At 44.1% G+C, this 18,446-nt stretch overlaps 1 protein-coding gene across 13 annotated transcripts in view; it reads left to right on the top strand.

Annotated features, from left to right (window-relative positions):
• Window positions 1-18,446, top strand: part of TLN2 (talin 2) — a 437,549-nt gene that overhangs the window by 341,740 nt on the left and 77,363 nt on the right. For all 13 annotated transcript variants that reach the window (XM_045449534.1, XM_045449533.1, XM_045449530.1 and 10 more), the window contains 4 exons: window positions 5,255-5,395; window positions 5,853-6,034; window positions 7,366-7,498; window positions 14,977-15,078. In XM_045449534.1, the coding sequence (XP_045305490.1) occupies window positions 5,255-5,395; window positions 5,853-6,034; window positions 7,366-7,498; window positions 14,977-15,078 (558 nt within the window). The remainder of the gene's footprint in view (window positions 1-5,254; window positions 5,396-5,852; window positions 6,035-7,365; window positions 7,499-14,976; window positions 15,079-18,446) is intronic.

Below are 18,446 nucleotides of genomic sequence, written 5' to 3'. Positions count from 1 at the left end.
CATCCAAACCTCCAAAGGAGGCTGTTGTGGAAGGTGAGCAACCCCCATAGGAGGTTGGGGAAGCCACTGGAGGCTTAATATTTACTTAAAGATTGTCACATTCATTGAGGGAGGGTCACCTGCTTTGTTGTCGGGCAAGCCCGGGAGTAATGGGACTTTCCCCTGTCCTCTCCAGAGGATAGGGTACCACACCCCTCATTTTCCTAGCACTACGCAGAGCCACTTTAATAACGTGGAGAAGTCCATCCACAAGCTGAGCCAGCCAAAAGCAAAGGGGAGAACACACAGCAAGCTGGCGGGGGAGAGCAGGGGGCACTTAGCCCTGTCAGCAGTTTCTTAGCTGTCTAAACAAAGAGCCTGCGTCAAAGGAAAGCCTGCCTATTTGAAGACAATAATGAGATAGGTTGGAAACAAATTAAAGCCATGACCAGGTGCCCCTGGGATCCGGGCGGCAGCTTACCTTAATTGCCATCATAGTTCATAGAAACTAAGAAAGCTTACATTTTTAGCTGCTTGCTTTGTACAAAGCCTGTTTCAAGTGTTTTGTGTGTATTACTCATCAATTCATACAAACCCCCTGTGCTTGTCACCCCCATTTTACAGTCAGGACACTAGGAGCTAGCAGGTTAAGTGACTTACCCAAGGTGACCCAGCCAGTAAGTGGTAGATGGGAATTGCAGCCCAGACCCGGAGCCCTGCCCTTTCCGCTCTCGATCCTGCTCTCACCCAAGCATCCTGTTCAAATCCAGCCTAACCTGGGAAGAAACACCTTGGTGTGTTTACACTCCTTATGTGCAAATTGGGGGTGGCAGGATGAAAGACAGCAATAGAGTTGAAGGGAGTGACATCATCAGTGCTTGCTGTATGATTAACTGACTTCAGTTAAGCTTGGCCATTTTCTGATCATTAGAAAACAGAGTATATTTAGACGGACCACGGGAGGGAAAAAAGGCAGGAAACTGTTCTATAGAAATTCCTGGGAACCTTTCTTTTCTGTCTCCTCCTGGTATTAAGTCCTGACCTATCTCTGTATAAAGCATCTCTGCTAAGATCTCCTGTTCTTTTCAGATTCCCCTCACGGTGTCCAACCCTCTTTGCAATTCCCGGCGGCAAATGAGCTCTTGTGATGGCCTGAAAGATAGGCCTGTGCAGGAACATCAGAGGAGGGTACGGCGGGATCGTTAGGTGGGGAAGACGAAGGCCTCGCCTCTGTGACCTCCCTGGGATCCAGTAGCATTGCACAAGGAACAGAAATGAACCTAATGCCCCTCAGCTAGCTGAAATGTGCTTGGTTTTGCAATTCTCCCTGGGGGGACGGGGCAGGATTGGCCAGGGACTATGAGCCTTGTTTTTAATTTACTCAGAGGAAAATGGTCATGGTCATTTCACTGCAGCGCACCACACTATATACGGAATGTGGATTTCCTATTTTAAGGAAGGGTTAAGAATCCTGTCAGACAGCAAAAAAAAAAAAAAAAAAAAATGAATATTTAATTCCCTAAAAGTTTAAGACAGCTGCCCTGGTAGCTGCATTTTGCTCTGTTTTAGGCCTCCTAGTGCTTCTCTTTTTCTTCTCACCATGACATTGTGGCCAACCCTAAATCCCAGTTGCCGCACCTCTATAGGCACAAAGAAAGGTGGGGGACCCAGCCAGAGAGACACTGAAGACCAGGGAACAGACCTTTGTGGTGGGTTGTCAGCACCCTAAGAATGTGTGCCTCCGGGAATCTTAAACCGCTACCAAGGGCGTTCTTTAAAATCCCAAAGCTTGGCTCCAAGAATAAATTATCCGCACCCTCCTCCCTGGCAGGTTGCTCTAAATGCCAGACACGTTAGAAGCACACAGACCCCCTCCCCACGGTTGCTGTCTTTCCCACTGGTCACCCCACAGAGGTCAGCTGCTTTTCTTTCTTCATTCAGCTCATTACCTAGTCTTAAAGCACAGATGTGGAATGGAATGCTGTTTTAAATGTGCAGTCGCTCAGGTTTCGGTGCCAGGTAGAAGTTGTATGACAGCTTTTACTCTTCTGAGAAGTGAAAGCATGGCCTTGAGTCTGACAGCGGAGTTGAAGATCAGGTTTTGCGATGAAGCATTTCCAGGATGTACCAAAGATGCCCGATCAAGCTCTCATTAATCAATGTTGATCTTGTTGCTCATCTGTATGTTTGGATTGGTAAAGTAGGTTGCGTTGTGTTTTGTTTCGTTTCGTTTTGTTTTCGGAAGAAAAAGGGAAAAACTTTGCGGGTTTCTCTTCCTCCTTATTGCCTTTGTCCAACGTCAGGAGAGAAGGGAGGCAGGGGTCACAGGCTGTCATTTGAGGCCTGAGCCTGAATAGCGTGCCAGTCTCTGGGTGTTGGTTTTATCATCTAGAACGCTAGGGATTTGTGATTAAGGTCCCAAATGTTTAAGGTCTTAAGGTCCCTCCCAACCCCTTAAAGTCCGTGAATGTTTGATTCCGGTACATGTGCAGAAATTAGGTCTCCCAGACTCCTGTGAGATTTTGCTAAGAGAACATTCAGAGGAGCTGGCCCAGGGGTCAAGAATGTCCTTGTCCTGATGGGGCCTAGGCATTTGGCTCGGTGACTTCACCCCTTCATTGTTGCGATTGGGGTACTAGACATTCTGTGACGTGGAATGTCTACACGAAAACTGTCACATCTGCTTAAAATTTCACCAGTGAGCAGATTTGCATATTCAGGTTACTTGCGTGGCTCAGCCATCCCCAGAGCGGAAGAGGCATTCAGAAATGACATAATATCTGTGTAAACCATTCTCTCTGACGCTAAGTGCTACCTCCAGAGGAAATAGCTTTTCCTTTTTTTTTTTTTAATGTTTTATTTATTTTGAGAGAGTCCGAGTGGGGGAGGGGCAGAGGGAGAGCGAGGAGGACAGAGCATCTGAAGAAGCCTGCTCAGCGCTGACAGCTGCGAGCCCAGTGTGGGGCTCCAACTCATGAACCATGAGATCATGACCTGAGCCGAAGTCAGAGGCTCAACCAACTGAGCCACTGAGATGCCCCTAGCTTTTCCTTTTTGAAAATGAAAAACAAAGTGGTTGACGTAGCTTGGCCCACCGTTCCACATTATTCAAGGTCCTGTCCCATGAATAGCAGTGGGCTGCGTGATGTGTGATTTTAGTGCCCAGGCTCAAAAAATATATGTCCTTTCTTCACCTCTTGGTACAGTTTATGAAACTGCACAATTAGAAAACTGCTTCTTGGGATTTACCTCGGCTAATCATCTTTGCATTTTGAATAACAAATTCAAGTAAAGAAAGGTTGCTGGCTTGATCAGATGTCTGCCTTCCTAATAGGCTGAGACGATTGTGGGAGGTGGAAAAGGGGTGGGGAAAAGTGTGGGGAGGTAAGAACAGGACGCATGAGCATCCCTGAGGGGAGGCTTGGCATCTTCCATTGAGCTAGAAGCCACATCATCCCAGCTGGAGGCGGTGGCATTGGCCACTGGTGTGGCTGGGATTTGAGTTCCTTTGACACCGAAGACCGCTTCTGCTGTCTGCCTGTTAGGCTGCTTGCCTGTGCTGGGGCCACTCCTGCCCGGCTCCTGCTGTGTAATACCCGCCCTGCCTCCCAGCGTATCCTCAGATTGCTCTGAAGGCTGGCGGGGCCTGACTCAAGGTGTCAATGGTGTTGATAGTATAACAAGACGAGAGTAACAAGACACCACGCAGGTCACCGGTGCTAACTCCACATTGACTGAGCACACGAGTGGCAGTTGGAACAGAGGCCATATATGTGAGCCAGAGATGTGAGCAAGCACATAGGGTTGCTCTTGGGTCTGGAAGATTGGCAGAATTGGTGAGGTTAGGATAGGGGTCATTGCCTATGGATGAGCAGAGGCAAGGCATGCGTGGTATTAGTAATGATGGTAAATTAGCAGGGCTCCCGGGAATTCCTCTGAAAATGTTAGCATGGTGGATGCGTAATTATTGTCCCCAGCAGCCAGGGCTTGATTGGAATGTAGCTGTTATTCAGAAATAGCCTTTATCGCGTACGTGCCTGTCTACTCTTGCCTTCCTGAAAAATAGAAACGCTCTCATCTCAGATCTGGTTTGTTTCATAATGCTGGTGCCTCTGTTTTTTTGTGCACTAATTGTCCAAATTGGCTTTTATATATTGCTCATCACAGTTGAATTAAAAGTTTAATTGGCCATCTAATGGAGAAATTTACGTTCTTCTACAAGTATAACTGCCTTTTCAAAAGTAACCCTTTGCCTAGAAGAAGGGATACTCTCACTGGATCACAGGCTTTCTAACAGTCTTGTTCTTCAGGAGGTAGGGTCTGGGTTTGGAGAACCTCAAATCCAAGTGTTAACCCTTTGTCAGGCAGCCTGTCACGGATCATAAACTACATTCCTGGATTCTTCTCATCTGGGCCATTAATCAGCAGTGTGACTGATGAGTCACTGCCACTGTGTTACCTGCTACTATTTTTTTTAAAAAAGCTCTTGTAGCATAAGATGGATAGAAAGAAAACACATATCATAGGTACAGAGTTCAGTGAACTTAAGTTGAATACACGTAAGGAGCCATAGCCAGATCAAGACAGAACATGGCGAGCCCGCAGAAGCCCTCTTTGTGCTCCTTAGTCTCACCTGCTATGAAGGGTTACTTGATTGCTAACACCTTACATTAGTTTAACCTCTTTTGTACTTTGCACAAATGGAATCATACAGTAAGTACATTTTTGCAACTGGCCTCTGTAAATATACATTAGTGAGATTTGCCGATGTCGTTGGAGGTAGTTCTGGTCCATTCCTTCTCATTGGATTCCATTTTGCTCATTTCAAAATGGCGGATATAGAACCCCTATCTCCATCATTCTCTCAGGGATATTCAGGTAAAAGTTAGAAAAAGTTGAAAGTGCTATACAATGTAAAGTGTTTTTATAACTTGGGAGGGAATAGATTTAGAGTGGAAATGGAGGGAAAGAGCCCAAGGGTTATAGTCTAAAAAGTGGGGAAGAAAATGGTTCAGCTTGAAGGTCATATGAGTGGGAAATTGATGGACTTTGAGGTCAGGTGCCTTCTGAGCTACATACTAAACTTTATTTCTTATAATTGCTAATTGAGGCCCTCTGCTTGCTGCCGTGATCTCTCCAATTACTTATTTAGGAATTCCCCTAACATTTTCAGTATTCCCATTAAACCACGTTCTTCCAATAGGAGATGATTACAGTGGCCACAAGCGGTTTGTGCATTTCAATGGGCTAATGTCTCTGTGTTTTCTCCCGTCAGGCCCTGGATGGGGATTTCTCTGAAGACAACCGCAATAAGTGTCGCATTGCCACCGCACCCTTGATTGAAGCTGTGGAGAACCTGACAGCTTTCGCATCCAACCCTGAGTTTGTCAGCATTCCCGCCCAGATCAGCTCCGAGGTAGGGATCTTAGCAGCAAAGGTAATATTTCAGTCTGTGGCTAGTTTATGTGGCACTGAATGAGCATGAACAGTTAAGAGCTCCAAAAGCCCTGTCTTGCATGACATTGTTGTTATTGTCAATGACGATACATGCCCAGAGTTCATGAAACTCAAGGTGTGCACATCTTAAGTGGTAATGCCTTAATTTTATGTATTGAGAAAAATCTCTGTGCCTAAGTTTAGGGCTGATTCTTTCTTGGTATGTGCCACCCTCAAAAGTGATATTTAAGGGCAAACATGGACCCAAGTCCACACCATTCAGGCTCTGTGTGAACAGTCTTCACGGTTTCCTAACCTCTGTGTCACTTTCTGAAGAACCCAGGTAGTGACTTGGGAAAGAAGGGACCTTCCAGGACCCAACTTGTTCACTTAATCTGTGCACCCTGCCCTCTGACCCTTCTGCTGTTTGCTCTCAGGGCTCCCAGGCACAGGAACCGATCCTGGTCTCAGCCAAGACCATGCTGGAGAGCTCATCATACCTCATTCGCACTGCACGCTCACTGGCCATCAACCCCAAAGACCCACCTACCTGGTCTGTGCTAGCCGGACATTCCCACACCGTGTCTGACTCTATCAAGAGTCTCATCACATCTATCAGGTTAGTTTCTACTCTAGAAATTGCTAGGGGCCTGCATCTGAACAGGGCAGAAAGTAGATAAATCCAATGGGACTTGGGTTTCGTAGCAATGTACCTGATCATTATCATCATCTTTTCGTGTATCTCTTTGGGACCAGTGGTAGCACTGGGCACAATAGCTAACTTAAACACTTATTGTATGTCGGATCTGAACATATTACCTGTATTACCGTATTTCATCATCATAACCTTGAAAGGTAAACACTGCCATTGTCCACATTTTACTGATGAGAGAATTCAGGCAGAAAGGACTTAGGGAGTATTTTCATAGTCACCCCCAGGCCTGATGGTTCTGGTCCCAGGGCTAGCCATTGTACTACATTGTCTATACCTAGGAGCTTAGGCAGAGAACACCACTATGTATTTAGCAGGGATTTGAGGTTACCTTATTTGGCTAAAGAGGCAAAAAGAATATTCCAGGTCCCACAGTAACTCTGGACATCTTTGAACTCCTTGGCAATAGAATGAACCTGAAAAATCCCCAGAGTCAATATAACATCTCTAAGTTGGCCACATACCCCATAGAATGGAACGCATCCTTTTCCTTTGGTTATACTTTGTTTTTCGATTGCTTTTGAAATTCAGCACCATGGTTCTCTTAATGCCTCACAAAGTACAATCCACTAAATATTTGAACTCCTACCACAGGACTTTGTAAATAGTATACAACATAGAGAGTATAGTATGTTTACAGTGGAAATCACACTGACCTTTTTATAATACAAAGGTTTTTATTTATAATATTATTTATAGTATTAATTTATAAATATTCACGTAAGCCAGTGAAGTCCAAATTGTTGGATTAGCAGTTGTCTGTCACCAGCCTGAAATGAGGAACAGCATCCTATCCTTCTCACTAGAAACAGAGTTAGCACAAGTGTTAAATTAAGAAATGCATGGGCTATGCAGAGAGGCCTTCCCAAGCAAGAGTCAAGGATTCACTCCTTTTTTTTTTTTTTTTTAATTTTTTAATGTTTAGTTTTGAGAGACAGACAGGGCTTGAGCAGGGGAGGGGTAGAGAGAGGAAGACAGAGACTCTGAGGCAGGCTCCAGGCTCCTAGCTGTCAGCACAGAGCCCAACGTGGGGCTTGAACTCACATACCGAGAGATCATGACCTGATCCGAAGTCAACGCTTAACCGACTGAGCCACCCAGGTGCCCTGAGGATTCACTCCTTAAATAAAGCAATCAAATGTGGTAGAAGGTAGACAGGGCTCCTGCCCCAGCAATGTTGCTGCAAGCTGTGGGACTTGATCCCCAAGGAACTATTGGACTTGCCCTGTCTCTTCCAGGGACAAGGCCCCTGGACAGAGAGAGTGTGACTACTCCATCGATGGCATCAACCGGTGTATCCGCGACATTGAGCAGGCCTCGCTGGCAGCTGTCAGCCAGAGCTTGGCCACAAGGGATGACATCTCCGTGGAGGTAGGCCGGGGCTCTGTGGCTGGATCCGAGGCCTCTGGGGATGGGGAGTGGGGCCAAATGCATTTTTGATGCTGGCATTTCATCACTGAAGCACCTTCCCCTGGAACGAACCTAGGAAGTTTTTGGATGGTTTGGTGAAGGAACACATGTACTGCTGGAGTGGAAATTACAAATAGGGCTGAAACTTGGGGGAAAATGATTAATGTCGGATAAGAGTATATCAGTAAGGTGAGGTGACCATATTCGGTTTAACACATCAGTAGAGCAGGCCAAAGTAGGTAAATTTGGATGTTTCCCTGTCCTGTGTTATCAATGTACTTCTTGACTTCCAGGCATATTTAACATTAAACTCTACACATGTGGTCCTTTTAGAGATCAAGGATTCTGCCCTCAGTTACCCATTATCCCATTGTTGGGATCCTTCTGCCTTTTTTGTGTGTGTATAGCTTTGTGCTCGTTTCTATTATTTCCTTTATGCCTGCAATTTTTTTTTTAATTTAAATTCAAGTTAGTTAACATACAGTGTAGTGTTGGCTTTGGGAATAGAACCCGGTGATTGATCGCTGGGCTTGAAAAAAGCATAGAGGACAGCAGAGAATCTATTGCTACAGAGATCAAGGGACTAAGAAATAGTCATGAGGAGCTAAAAAATGCTATAAATGAGGGGGAAAATAAAATGAAGGTGGCCATAGCACGGATTGAAGAGACAGAGGAGAGAATAGGTGAATTAGAAGATAAAATGATGGAAAAAGAGGAAGCTGAGAAAAAGAGACATAAAAAAGGAGTATGAGGGGAGAATTAGAGAACTAAGTGATGCAATCAAATGGAACAATATCTGTATCATAGGAATTCCAGAAGAAGAAGAGAGAGAGAAAGGGGCTGAAGGTGTACTTGAACAAATCATAGCTGAGAACTTCCCTGATTTGGGGAAGGAAAAAGGCATTGAAATCCAAGAGGCACAGAGAACTCCCTTCAGACATAACTTGAATCGATCTTCTGCACTACACATCATCGTGAAACTGGCAAAATACAAGGATTAAGAGAAAATTCTGAATGCAGCTAGGGATAAACAGGCTCTAACTTACAAAGGTAGACACGTAAGAATAGTAGCAGACCTGCCTCCTGTAACTTGGAAGGCCAGAAAGAAATGGCAGGAAATCTTCAATGTGATGAACAAAAAAAAAAATATGCAGGCAAGAATCCTTTATCCAGCAAGTCTGTCATTCAGAATAGAAGGAGAGATGAAGGCTTTCCCAAACAAACAAAAACTGAAGGAATTCATCACACTAAACCAGCCCTACAAGAGATCCTAAGGGGGAATTCTGTGAGTGAAATGTTGCAAGGACCACAAAGTACCAGAGACATCACTATGAGCATGAAACCTACAGACATCACAGTGACTCTAAATGCGTATCTTTCTATAATAACACTGAATGTAAATGGACTAAATGCTCCAACCAAAAGACACAGGGTATCAGAATGGATTAAAAAAACAAGACCCATCTATTTGCTGTCTACAAGAGACTCATTTTAGACGAGAGGACACCTTCAGGTTGAAAGTGAGGGAATGGAGAACTATCTATCATGCTACTGAAAGTCAAAAGAAAGCTGGAGTAGCCATACTTCTATCAGACAAACTAGACTTTAAATTAAAGGCTGTTACAAGAGATGAAGAAGGGCATTATATAATAATTATAGGGTCTCTCCATCAGGAAGAGCTAACAATTATAAATGTCTATGTGCTGAATACGGGAGCCCCCAAATATATAAAACTATCACAAACATAAACAAGCTTATTGATAAGAATGTGGTAATTGCAGGGGACTTTAATACCCTACTTACAACAATGGATAGATCATCTAGACACAGGATCAATAAAGAAACAAGGGCCCTGAATGATACATTGGTTCAGATGGACTTGACAGATATATTTAGAGCTCTGCATCCCAAAGCAACAGAAGGTACTTTCTTCTCGAGTGCACGTGGAACATTCTCCAAGATAGATCACATACTGGGTCACAAAACAGCCCTTCATAAGTATACAAAAATTGAGATCATACCATGCATACTTTCGGACCATAATGCTATGAAGCTTGAAATCAACCACAGGAAAAAGTCTAGAAAATCTTCAAAAGCATGGAGGTTAAAGAACACCCTACTATAGAATGAATGGGTCAACCAGGCAATTAGAGAAGAAATTTAAAAATATATGGAAACAAATGAAAATGAAAATACAACAGTCCAAACTCTTCGGATGCAGCAAAGGCAATCCTGAGAGGAAAATGCATTGCAATCCAGGCCTCTCTCAAGAAACAAGAAAAACCCCAAATACAAAATCTAACAACACACCCAAAGGAAATAGAAGCAGAATGGCAAAGACACCCCAAACCCAGCAGAAGAAGAGAAATAATAAAGATCAGAGCAGAAATAAACACTATAGAATCTAAAAAAACAGTAGAGCATATCAATGAAACCAAAGTTGGTTTTTTGAAAAAATAAACAAAATTGATAAACCTTTAGCCAGGCTTCTCAAAAAGAAAAGGGAGATGACCCAAATAGATAAAATCATGAATTAAAATGGAATTATTAGAACCAATCCTTCAGAAATACAAGCAATTATCAGGGAATACTATTAAAAATTATATGCCAACAAACTGGACAACCTGGAAGAAATGGACAAATTCCTAAACACCCACACACTCCCAAACTCAAACAGGAATAAATAGAAAACTTGAACAGATTCATAACCAGCAAAGAAACTGAATCGGTTATCAAAAATCCCCAGCAAATAAGAGTCCAGGACCAGATGGCTTCCCAGGGGAGTTCTACCAGACGTTGAAAGCAGAGATAATACCTGTCCTTTTCAAGGTGTTCCAAAAAATAGAAAGGGAAGGAAAACTTCTAGACTCATTCTATGAAGCCAACATTACATTGATTCCTAAGCCAGACAGAGACTTGGCAAAAAAAGAGAACTATAGGCCAATATCCCTGATGAATATGGATGCAAAAATTCTCAACAAGATACTAGCAAATCAAATTCGACAGCATATAAAAAGAATTATTCACCATGGTCAAGTGGGATTCATTCCTGGGCTGCAGGTCTGGTTCAGCATTTGCAAATTAATCAGTGTGATACATCACATTAATAAAAGAAAAGATAAAAGCCATATGATCCTGTCAATGCAGAAAAAGCATTTGACAAAACTCAGCATTCTTTCTTAATAAAAACCCTCAAAAAAGTGGGGATAGAAGGAACATACTTAAACATCACAAAAGCCATTTATGAAAAGCCCACAGCTAACATCATCCTCAACAGGTAAAAACTGAGAGCTTTCCCCCTGGGATCAGGAACACAACAGGGATGTCCACTCTCACCACTGTTGTTTAACATAGTGTTGGAAGTGCTGGCATCAGCAATCAGACAACAAAAGGAAATCAAAGCATCAAAATTGGCAAAGATGAAGTCAAGCTTTCACTTTTTGCAGGTGACATGATATTATACATGGAAAATCCGATAGACTCCACCAAAAGTCTGCTAGACCTGATACATGAATTCAGCAAAGTTTCAAAATACAAAATCAATGTACAGAAATCAGTTGCATTCTTATACACTAATAATGAAGCAACAGAAAGACAAAGAAACTGATCCCATACACAATTGGACCAAGAATCATAAAATACCTAGGAATAAACCTAACCAAAGATGTGAAAGATCTGTATGTTGAAAACTATAGAAAGCTTATGAAGGAAATTGAAGAAGATACAAAGAAATGGAAAAACATTCCGTGCTCATGGATTGGAAGAATAAATATTGTCAAAATGTCAATACTACCCAAAGCTATCTACACATTCAATGCAATCCCAATCAAAATTGCACCAGCATTCTTCTCGAAGCTAGAACAAGCAATCCTAAAATTTGTATGGAACCACAAAAGGCCCGAATAACCAAAGTAATATCGAAGAAGAAGACCAAAGCAGGAGGCATCACAATCCCAGACTTTAGCCTCTAGTACAAAGCTGTAATCATCAAGATAGCATGGTATTGGCACAAAAACAGACACACAGACTAATGGAATAGAATAGAGACTCCAGAATCGGACCCACAAAAGTATGGCCAACTAATCTTTAACAAAGCAGGAAAGGATATCCAATGGAAAGAAGACAGTCTCTTTAACAAATGGTGCTGGGAGAACTGGATTATCAACATGCAGAAGAATGAAACTAGACCACTTTCTAATACCGTTCACAAAAATAAACTCAAAATGGATGAAGGACCTGAATGTGAGACAGGAAACCATCAAAACCCTAGAGGAGAAAGCAGGAAAAAACCTCTCTGACCTCAACCGCAGCAATTTCTTACTTGACACGTCTCCAAAGGCAAGGGAATTAAAAGCAGAAGTGAACTATTGGGATCTCATGAAGATAAAAAGCTTCTGCACTGCAAAGAAACAATCACCAAAACTAAAGGGCAACCAACGGATAGGGAAAAGATATTTGCAAATGACATATCAGACAAAGGGCTATTATCCAAAATCTATAAAGAACTCACCAAACTCCACACCCGAAAAACAAATAATCCAGTGGAGAAATAGGCAGAAAACATAAATAGACACTTCTCTAAAGAAGACATCCAGATGGCCAACAGGCACATGAAAAGATGCTCAACGTCGCTCCTCATCAGGGAAATACAAATCAAAACCACACTGAGATACCACCTCACTCCAGTCAGAGTGGCCAAGATGAACAAATCAGGAGACTATAGATGCTGATGAGGATTTGGAGAAACGGGAACCCTCTTGCACTGTTGGTGGGAATGCAAACTGGTGCAGCTGCTCTGGAAAACAGTGTGGAGGTTTCTCCAAAAATTCAAAAATGGATCTACCCTATGACCCAGCAATAGCACTGCTAGGAATTTACCCAAGGGATACAGGAGTGCTGATGCACAGGGGCATTTGTACCCCACTGTTTATAGTAGCGCTTTCAACAATAGCCAAATTATGGAAAGAGCCTAAATGTCCATCAACTGATGATATATTAACTGATGAATGGATAAAGAAATTGTGGTTTATATACACAATGGAATGGCAATGAGAAGGGATGAAATATGGCCTTTTGTAGCAACGTGGATGGAAATGGAGAGTGTTAGGCTAAGTGAAATAAGTCGTACAGAGAAAGACAGATACCATATGTTTTCATTCTTATGTGGATCCTGAGAAACTTAACAGAAGATCATGGGGGAGGGGAAGGGAAAAAAAAGTTAGAGAGGGAGGGAGCCAATCCATAAGAGACTCTTAAAAACTGCGAATAAACTGAGGGTTGATGGGGGTGGGAGGGTGGGGAAAGTGGGTGATGAGCATTGAGGAGGACACCTGTTGGGATGAGCACTGGGTGTTGTATGGAAACCAACTTGACAGTAAATTTCATATTAAAAAAAAAAAAAATCAGAACCCAGTGATTGATGTCTTACCTAGGGCACCCAGTGCTCATCCCAACAAGTGTCCTTCTTAATGCCCATCACCCATTTAACCCACCCCCCACCTGCCTCCCCTACAGCAACCCTGTTTGTCTCTGTATTTAAGAGTCTCTTATGATTTGCCTCCCTCTCGGTTTTTATCGTATTTTTCCTTCCCTTCTCTGGTGTTCATAGAGCCATTTGGCCTGCTTTTGCCAATTTTTCCAAAGCTGAGAATAGTATTTTCCTACTTAGCTTCTGTGATTTTTTTTTTCCCGTTAACCTGCTCAAAGACCCTTGATTTATACATCCTTCTCTCTGTGTCAAAACTGCCAACACTCAGGAAGTGCTTAATAAAATATGGATGGTCTGTTTACTGATGTGTCCCTCACTGCCACCAAATTCATCAACAATGAACTTTGCCTGCTGTCTCTAAGTGGTAGGCCCAGAGTTGGTCTTGTTCATTTTTTTTTTTTACTAGAGCTGTCGATTGTACTTCAGCTTTACCCTCCTCCCTCAATGCCAAGAAAAGAAAGAAGAAATATTCTTACCCTGTGCAGAATGTTAGAATTACTGTCAACCTGTTACTTAAAGGGGGGATATGCATACAGAAAAGTGTGCACATCATAAGTGTGTGGCTTAATGAATTATCACCAACTGAGTATAGCCCTTAGCACCTAGATCAAGTATCAAAGATGACCAGCACCTTGGAACCCCCACCCTCGCCCTGCCTTTCACCACCCGTCCCAAAGCTTGTCCTCTGTCTTCACTTCCTCCCTAGGAAGAAAATCCCTCCCTTTGAACTATATGTGCTCCATACTTATATCATGTTTATTTTAAGAAGCCATCTGTAATAAGATAACATTGCTGGAATGTTCCTGCATTCTTGACTATAATCACATTATGAGCAGAAAGATGATAATGAGCTACATAAGACCCTTGGAAGTTTGAAGGTTTCTTTGCACGTCTGCCCCTGTTTTTCCATTTTTCCCTCCAGGATTTTCTTTTCACTTTAGCATACTACACTGCTCTTCTCATTGAGTAACCCCTGCTCAAAGGCCCCAGGCAGTATGCAGCATTGTTCAGAGGGGAAGCTGCCTGGGCCAGACTTTCTTTTCCAACAAGCAGGACATCGTCACTTTGCCAGGAAGTACCCTATTCCATGCCAGCATGTGCTGACCTGAGATGTCCAGTGTCCTGATATATTAACGCTGAGTCTTACCAAGTGAAGCTCCTAGGAAGAATCCTACAAATCTGACCTTTCCTGCCACTAGCTGCCAGTGACCAGCTTGGAATTCCCCATCTCCATCGTGTGGCCTCATCATCCAGATACTTTGCCCCATATCTTGACAGCACGAGTCCAATTCTTCTCTCAAAAGCCATTTTTAACAATGGCATCCACATCACCAAAAACAATGCCCTGAGAGCCTGAGCTGAGCGCAGCAGTTTACTCATCTGGCATTTTCACCGTGTCCTGTCTAGGAAATGGTCCTGCTTTCTGAGAGCTGATGTCATTTTCACATCACCCTTCTTGTCCCCCGCCCCTTCCTTAAGGAGTTCCTAGTTTTGAGGACTCAGCCACCTAGAGGTTTCCCCGAGGCTCCAGGAGTAGCTCTCCCCATTTGGATAAAATTGTCTTCCTTCCCGGAAGGGAAATGTTTTTTATTTCCAGTAATTGTGCTGAATAACCCAAAGTAAAGATACTGGCAACAGCACTCAACACTGTGGTTGGTGTGAGTGAGCAAGAGCTGGTAGAAAAAGTGTCCTTGGGGCCTGCCTCGTGTCATCCCTGGATAGAAGTGTGGGCGGCTGTGGCCCAGGGGAGCTGAGGGTCCCCGGGCAGGGCAGGGTGGACTGGTGGCTGTGTGGCTCACCCAAGTGAGCTTTTATCCACTACAGATAGAGTGGATATTTTGATATCCATTTCTCATGGCCTCCCATGTCTTTCGTACGGGCCTTTATAAATCCGTGTGGCTACGTGGTAAACTACCATCGGGGGAATTTGACAGCCCTCTCTCCTTATCAGGCCCTACAAGAGCAGCTGACTTCAGTGGTCCAGGAAATCGGGCACCTCATCGATCCCATTGCCACAGCAGCTCGGGGGGAAGCAGCGCAGCTAGGACACAAGGTAATGGACCCTGCTGGGGGCGTGCGTGAGAGATGGGTGTGGGGCAGTCATTGATCACTGACCGTTACAGGATCTGTTTTCCGCTAGAATCCAGACGGAAATTAGAGTGAAGTCTTTCTGGTTATGGTCAGACTTGCCAGCCAACAAGACATGACAGTCCCATGTTGCGCTTGACCTCCCCTGGATAAGCCAGAGACTAAAGTTGATGTCCCTAGTCTGCTCTCTGCCACCATTTGTCCCTGGCTGGCTGGCCTCATTCTCATGTGTATAGGGGTACATTGTTCTCCCATGGCTTCTAATAGAGTGCCTGTTTTCACACATGAGGGAGCAAAGCAGCCTTGCAGACTTCATCTTGAACAGCCAGGCCTCGCTGGACAGCCAGTCCAAAGGAGCCCTTCAACTGAGAGCTCATACCCGCGTTGTCTAAAGGCTGAATGATATTTTGCCTGTTTGGGACTCATTTTGCAAATCTTTGAAGTGCCTTGTCCAGCAGCCTGCTGGACAGAGAGAGGGCCTCCTCAGCAGAGAGAGGGCAAAAATTGGATTTGGAACCGCCTCCAGGGTTTCCGAGCATTTATCAGTGTGACCGTCAGTATCGGTGTGCCTATCAAGAGAACTCGGTAGCCAAAATCTTTTCAGCAGGTATTGATTTTAGAAAATCAATATTGTTGCTTTTTCACATCATGAAACAGGGGAAGGGCTACTTAGCTTCCTGCTGGTTCTAAGGGCAGGTTTTTGAGATTTAAAAATGACCAGGGTCCCTCTACGCTTTCAAATGTGGCAAATTTCATTTCTCAGCTGAGTGCCTTTATAATGAGAAGAGGGCTTGTCCACCTGTGTGAACCTCTTCACACAGGAGAGGAGCCTGGAGGAGCCGGGAGGGGAGGCTGGTCTGGAGGCCGGATCTCTGCCAGCCGGGGGACTGGAGCCACTGCTTGAATGGTGCCGGCCACGGGGAACTGAGTTTGGCACAGACACCAGACTTCACTTCAGCGGTGACTTTTGATTCCGGTCAGAACTTTGTAAGAAAATTTTTCTAGGGGTGCCTGGGTGGCTCAGTCAGTTAAGCATCCAACTTCAGCCTAGGTCATGATCTCACCATTCCCCACTTTGAGCCCCGCATGGGGCTCTGTGGTGACCGCTCAGAGCCTGGAGCCTGCCTCGGATTCTGTGTCTCCCTCTCTCTCTGCCCATCCCCCCCTCCCCCCCACTTGTGCGCTTGCCCTCTCTCTCTCTCTCTCTCTCTCTCTCTCTCTCAAAAATAAACATGAAAAAATGTTTTAAAAAAGAAAAGAGAATCTATCTAGACTTGGAGGACAACAAATCTTGTCCCTGCAGGTATTGTTGTTAGTCTGGAAGATTAATTCCTGTGTCGGTGGGCGATATCAAAAGAAAGGTAATATATTGTGTCACTTGAGTGGCACATTTACTCTCGGTCCTTGGGCTAACCCAGTCTCACTTGCCAAAAGAGAGTTCTGGACAAAGGAAGCCTCGGCCCTCCTTCCACAAGAGTCTTGGACTGAGAGTTGATACCTACATGGTTCCAGTTCTTCGTTGAGACACCCTGGTGGAGTTCCCGGGTCAGCTTCACTTGGGAGTGATAAACGCAAGCTCTCAGAACCCATGCGTATTAGTTCCTTGGAGCTGCTATAACAAATTCCTAAGAACTGGGTGACTCACACCAACAGAAGTTGAATCTCTCGCAGAAGTCTAAATTCAAGGTCTCAGCAGGGCCAGACTCTTTCTGGAGGCTCTAGGGGAGAATCCATTCTTTACTCTTCTTGTTATTTTTTTTTTTTTTTTTACCTTTTCTTTTTAAGTTTATTGATTTTGAGAGAGACTGAGACAGCACCAGTAGGGGAGGGACAGAGAGAGAGAGAGAGAGAGAGAGAGAGGGAGAGAGAACCCCAAGAAGGCTGTGCACCATCAGCACAGAGCTCAATGTAAGGCTCAGACTCAGGAAACCATGAGATCATGCCCTGAGCCGAAACCAAGAGTCAGACGCTTAACTGAGCCACCCAGGCGCCCCACTTCTTTGCTCTTCTGACTGCTGGTGGCTCTTCGTGTTCTTTGACCATATCCTGCCAGTGTCTGCCTCTCTGGTCACATTGTCTCCTGCTCTTTTCTTTGTCTTCCCTTCTTCTGGCTCTTATTAGAATTTTTTTTTTTTTAATTTTTTTTTTCAACGTTTATTTATTTTTGGGACAGAGAGAGACAGAGCATGAACGGGGGAGGGGCAGAGAGAGAGGGAGACACAGAATCGGAAACAGGCTCCAGGCTCTGAGCCATCAGCCCAGAGCCCGACGCGGGGCTCGAACTCACGGACCGCGAGATCGTGACCTGGCTGAAGTCGGACGCTTAACCGACTGCGCCACCCAGGCGCCCCTAGAATATTTTTTAGTAGATTTAGGACCCACCCAAGCAAGCTAGGATGACCTCATCTTAAGATCCTTAGATACATCTGCAGAGACCTTTTTTTCCCCCCAGTAAGGTCGCACTCACAGGTTCCAGGGATTTGGACATGGTCATATCTATTTTGGGCCACCGCTCAACCCACTCTGCCACCCTAGGCCTAAGGAATCCACGTCATGTAACAAATACTCAAAATTCTGTGTTATTTTAATTTCGGTGCTACCCCAGGTAAGGATATTTCCTCTGCCCTGTCTCGAGAACAGAAGATGTTAGAGTCTTTGCTAAGCTCCCTAAATACAGGGAAAAGCACATCCTTTCAAAAACCTTTGTCCACAATACATGAAGAATAAGGACATGTGGCATTTATCAAGTGCCTACTCCATGGCAGGCATTGTGCTACGTACTGTTATGTATGCTAATTTAATCCTTCTAACAATCATTTGGAGGTTAGTGCTATTATTATCCCCGTTTTATAGAGGAGGAAACAGAAGTTTGGTAATAGGAAGCAGATTGCCTAAGATTTCTCATTTAAGGAATTGACAGGATTCAGATCCAGCGGCTTCTGAAACCGGAGCCTTCTCTCCATCACCCAGCCATAGTGCCTGCGTGAGGGCACCGGCTCAGTTGTATTGAATTACTCTCCACACACAGCAGCCCTTGACATTTTGCAGTCACAGTGATGAAATGTACTTTTAAAATTAAAAAAACAGAGGCTCCTGGGTGGCTCAGTCAGTTAAGCATCTGATTCTTGATTTCGACTCGGGCCATGATCTCGTGGTTCGTGAGATCACGCCCCACATTGGGCTCTATGCTGACAGGGTGAAGCCTGCTTGGGATTCTCTCTCTCCCTCTTTTCCAAATAAATAAATAAACTTAAATTAAAAACAAAAGAATCAAATTAACAAATGAAAATAAATAATAAATAAATAGAATCTACAAAGCATGTTAGATTCTAA

The sequence above is a fragment of the Leopardus geoffroyi genome, chromosome B3 (genome assembly GCF_018350155.1).
Source record: "Leopardus geoffroyi isolate Oge1 chromosome B3, O.geoffroyi_Oge1_pat1.0, whole genome shotgun sequence".
NCBI classification, from domain to species: Eukaryota; Metazoa; Chordata; class Mammalia; order Carnivora; family Felidae; genus Leopardus; species Leopardus geoffroyi.
This window is presented reverse-complemented; position numbering and strand designations above follow the sequence as displayed.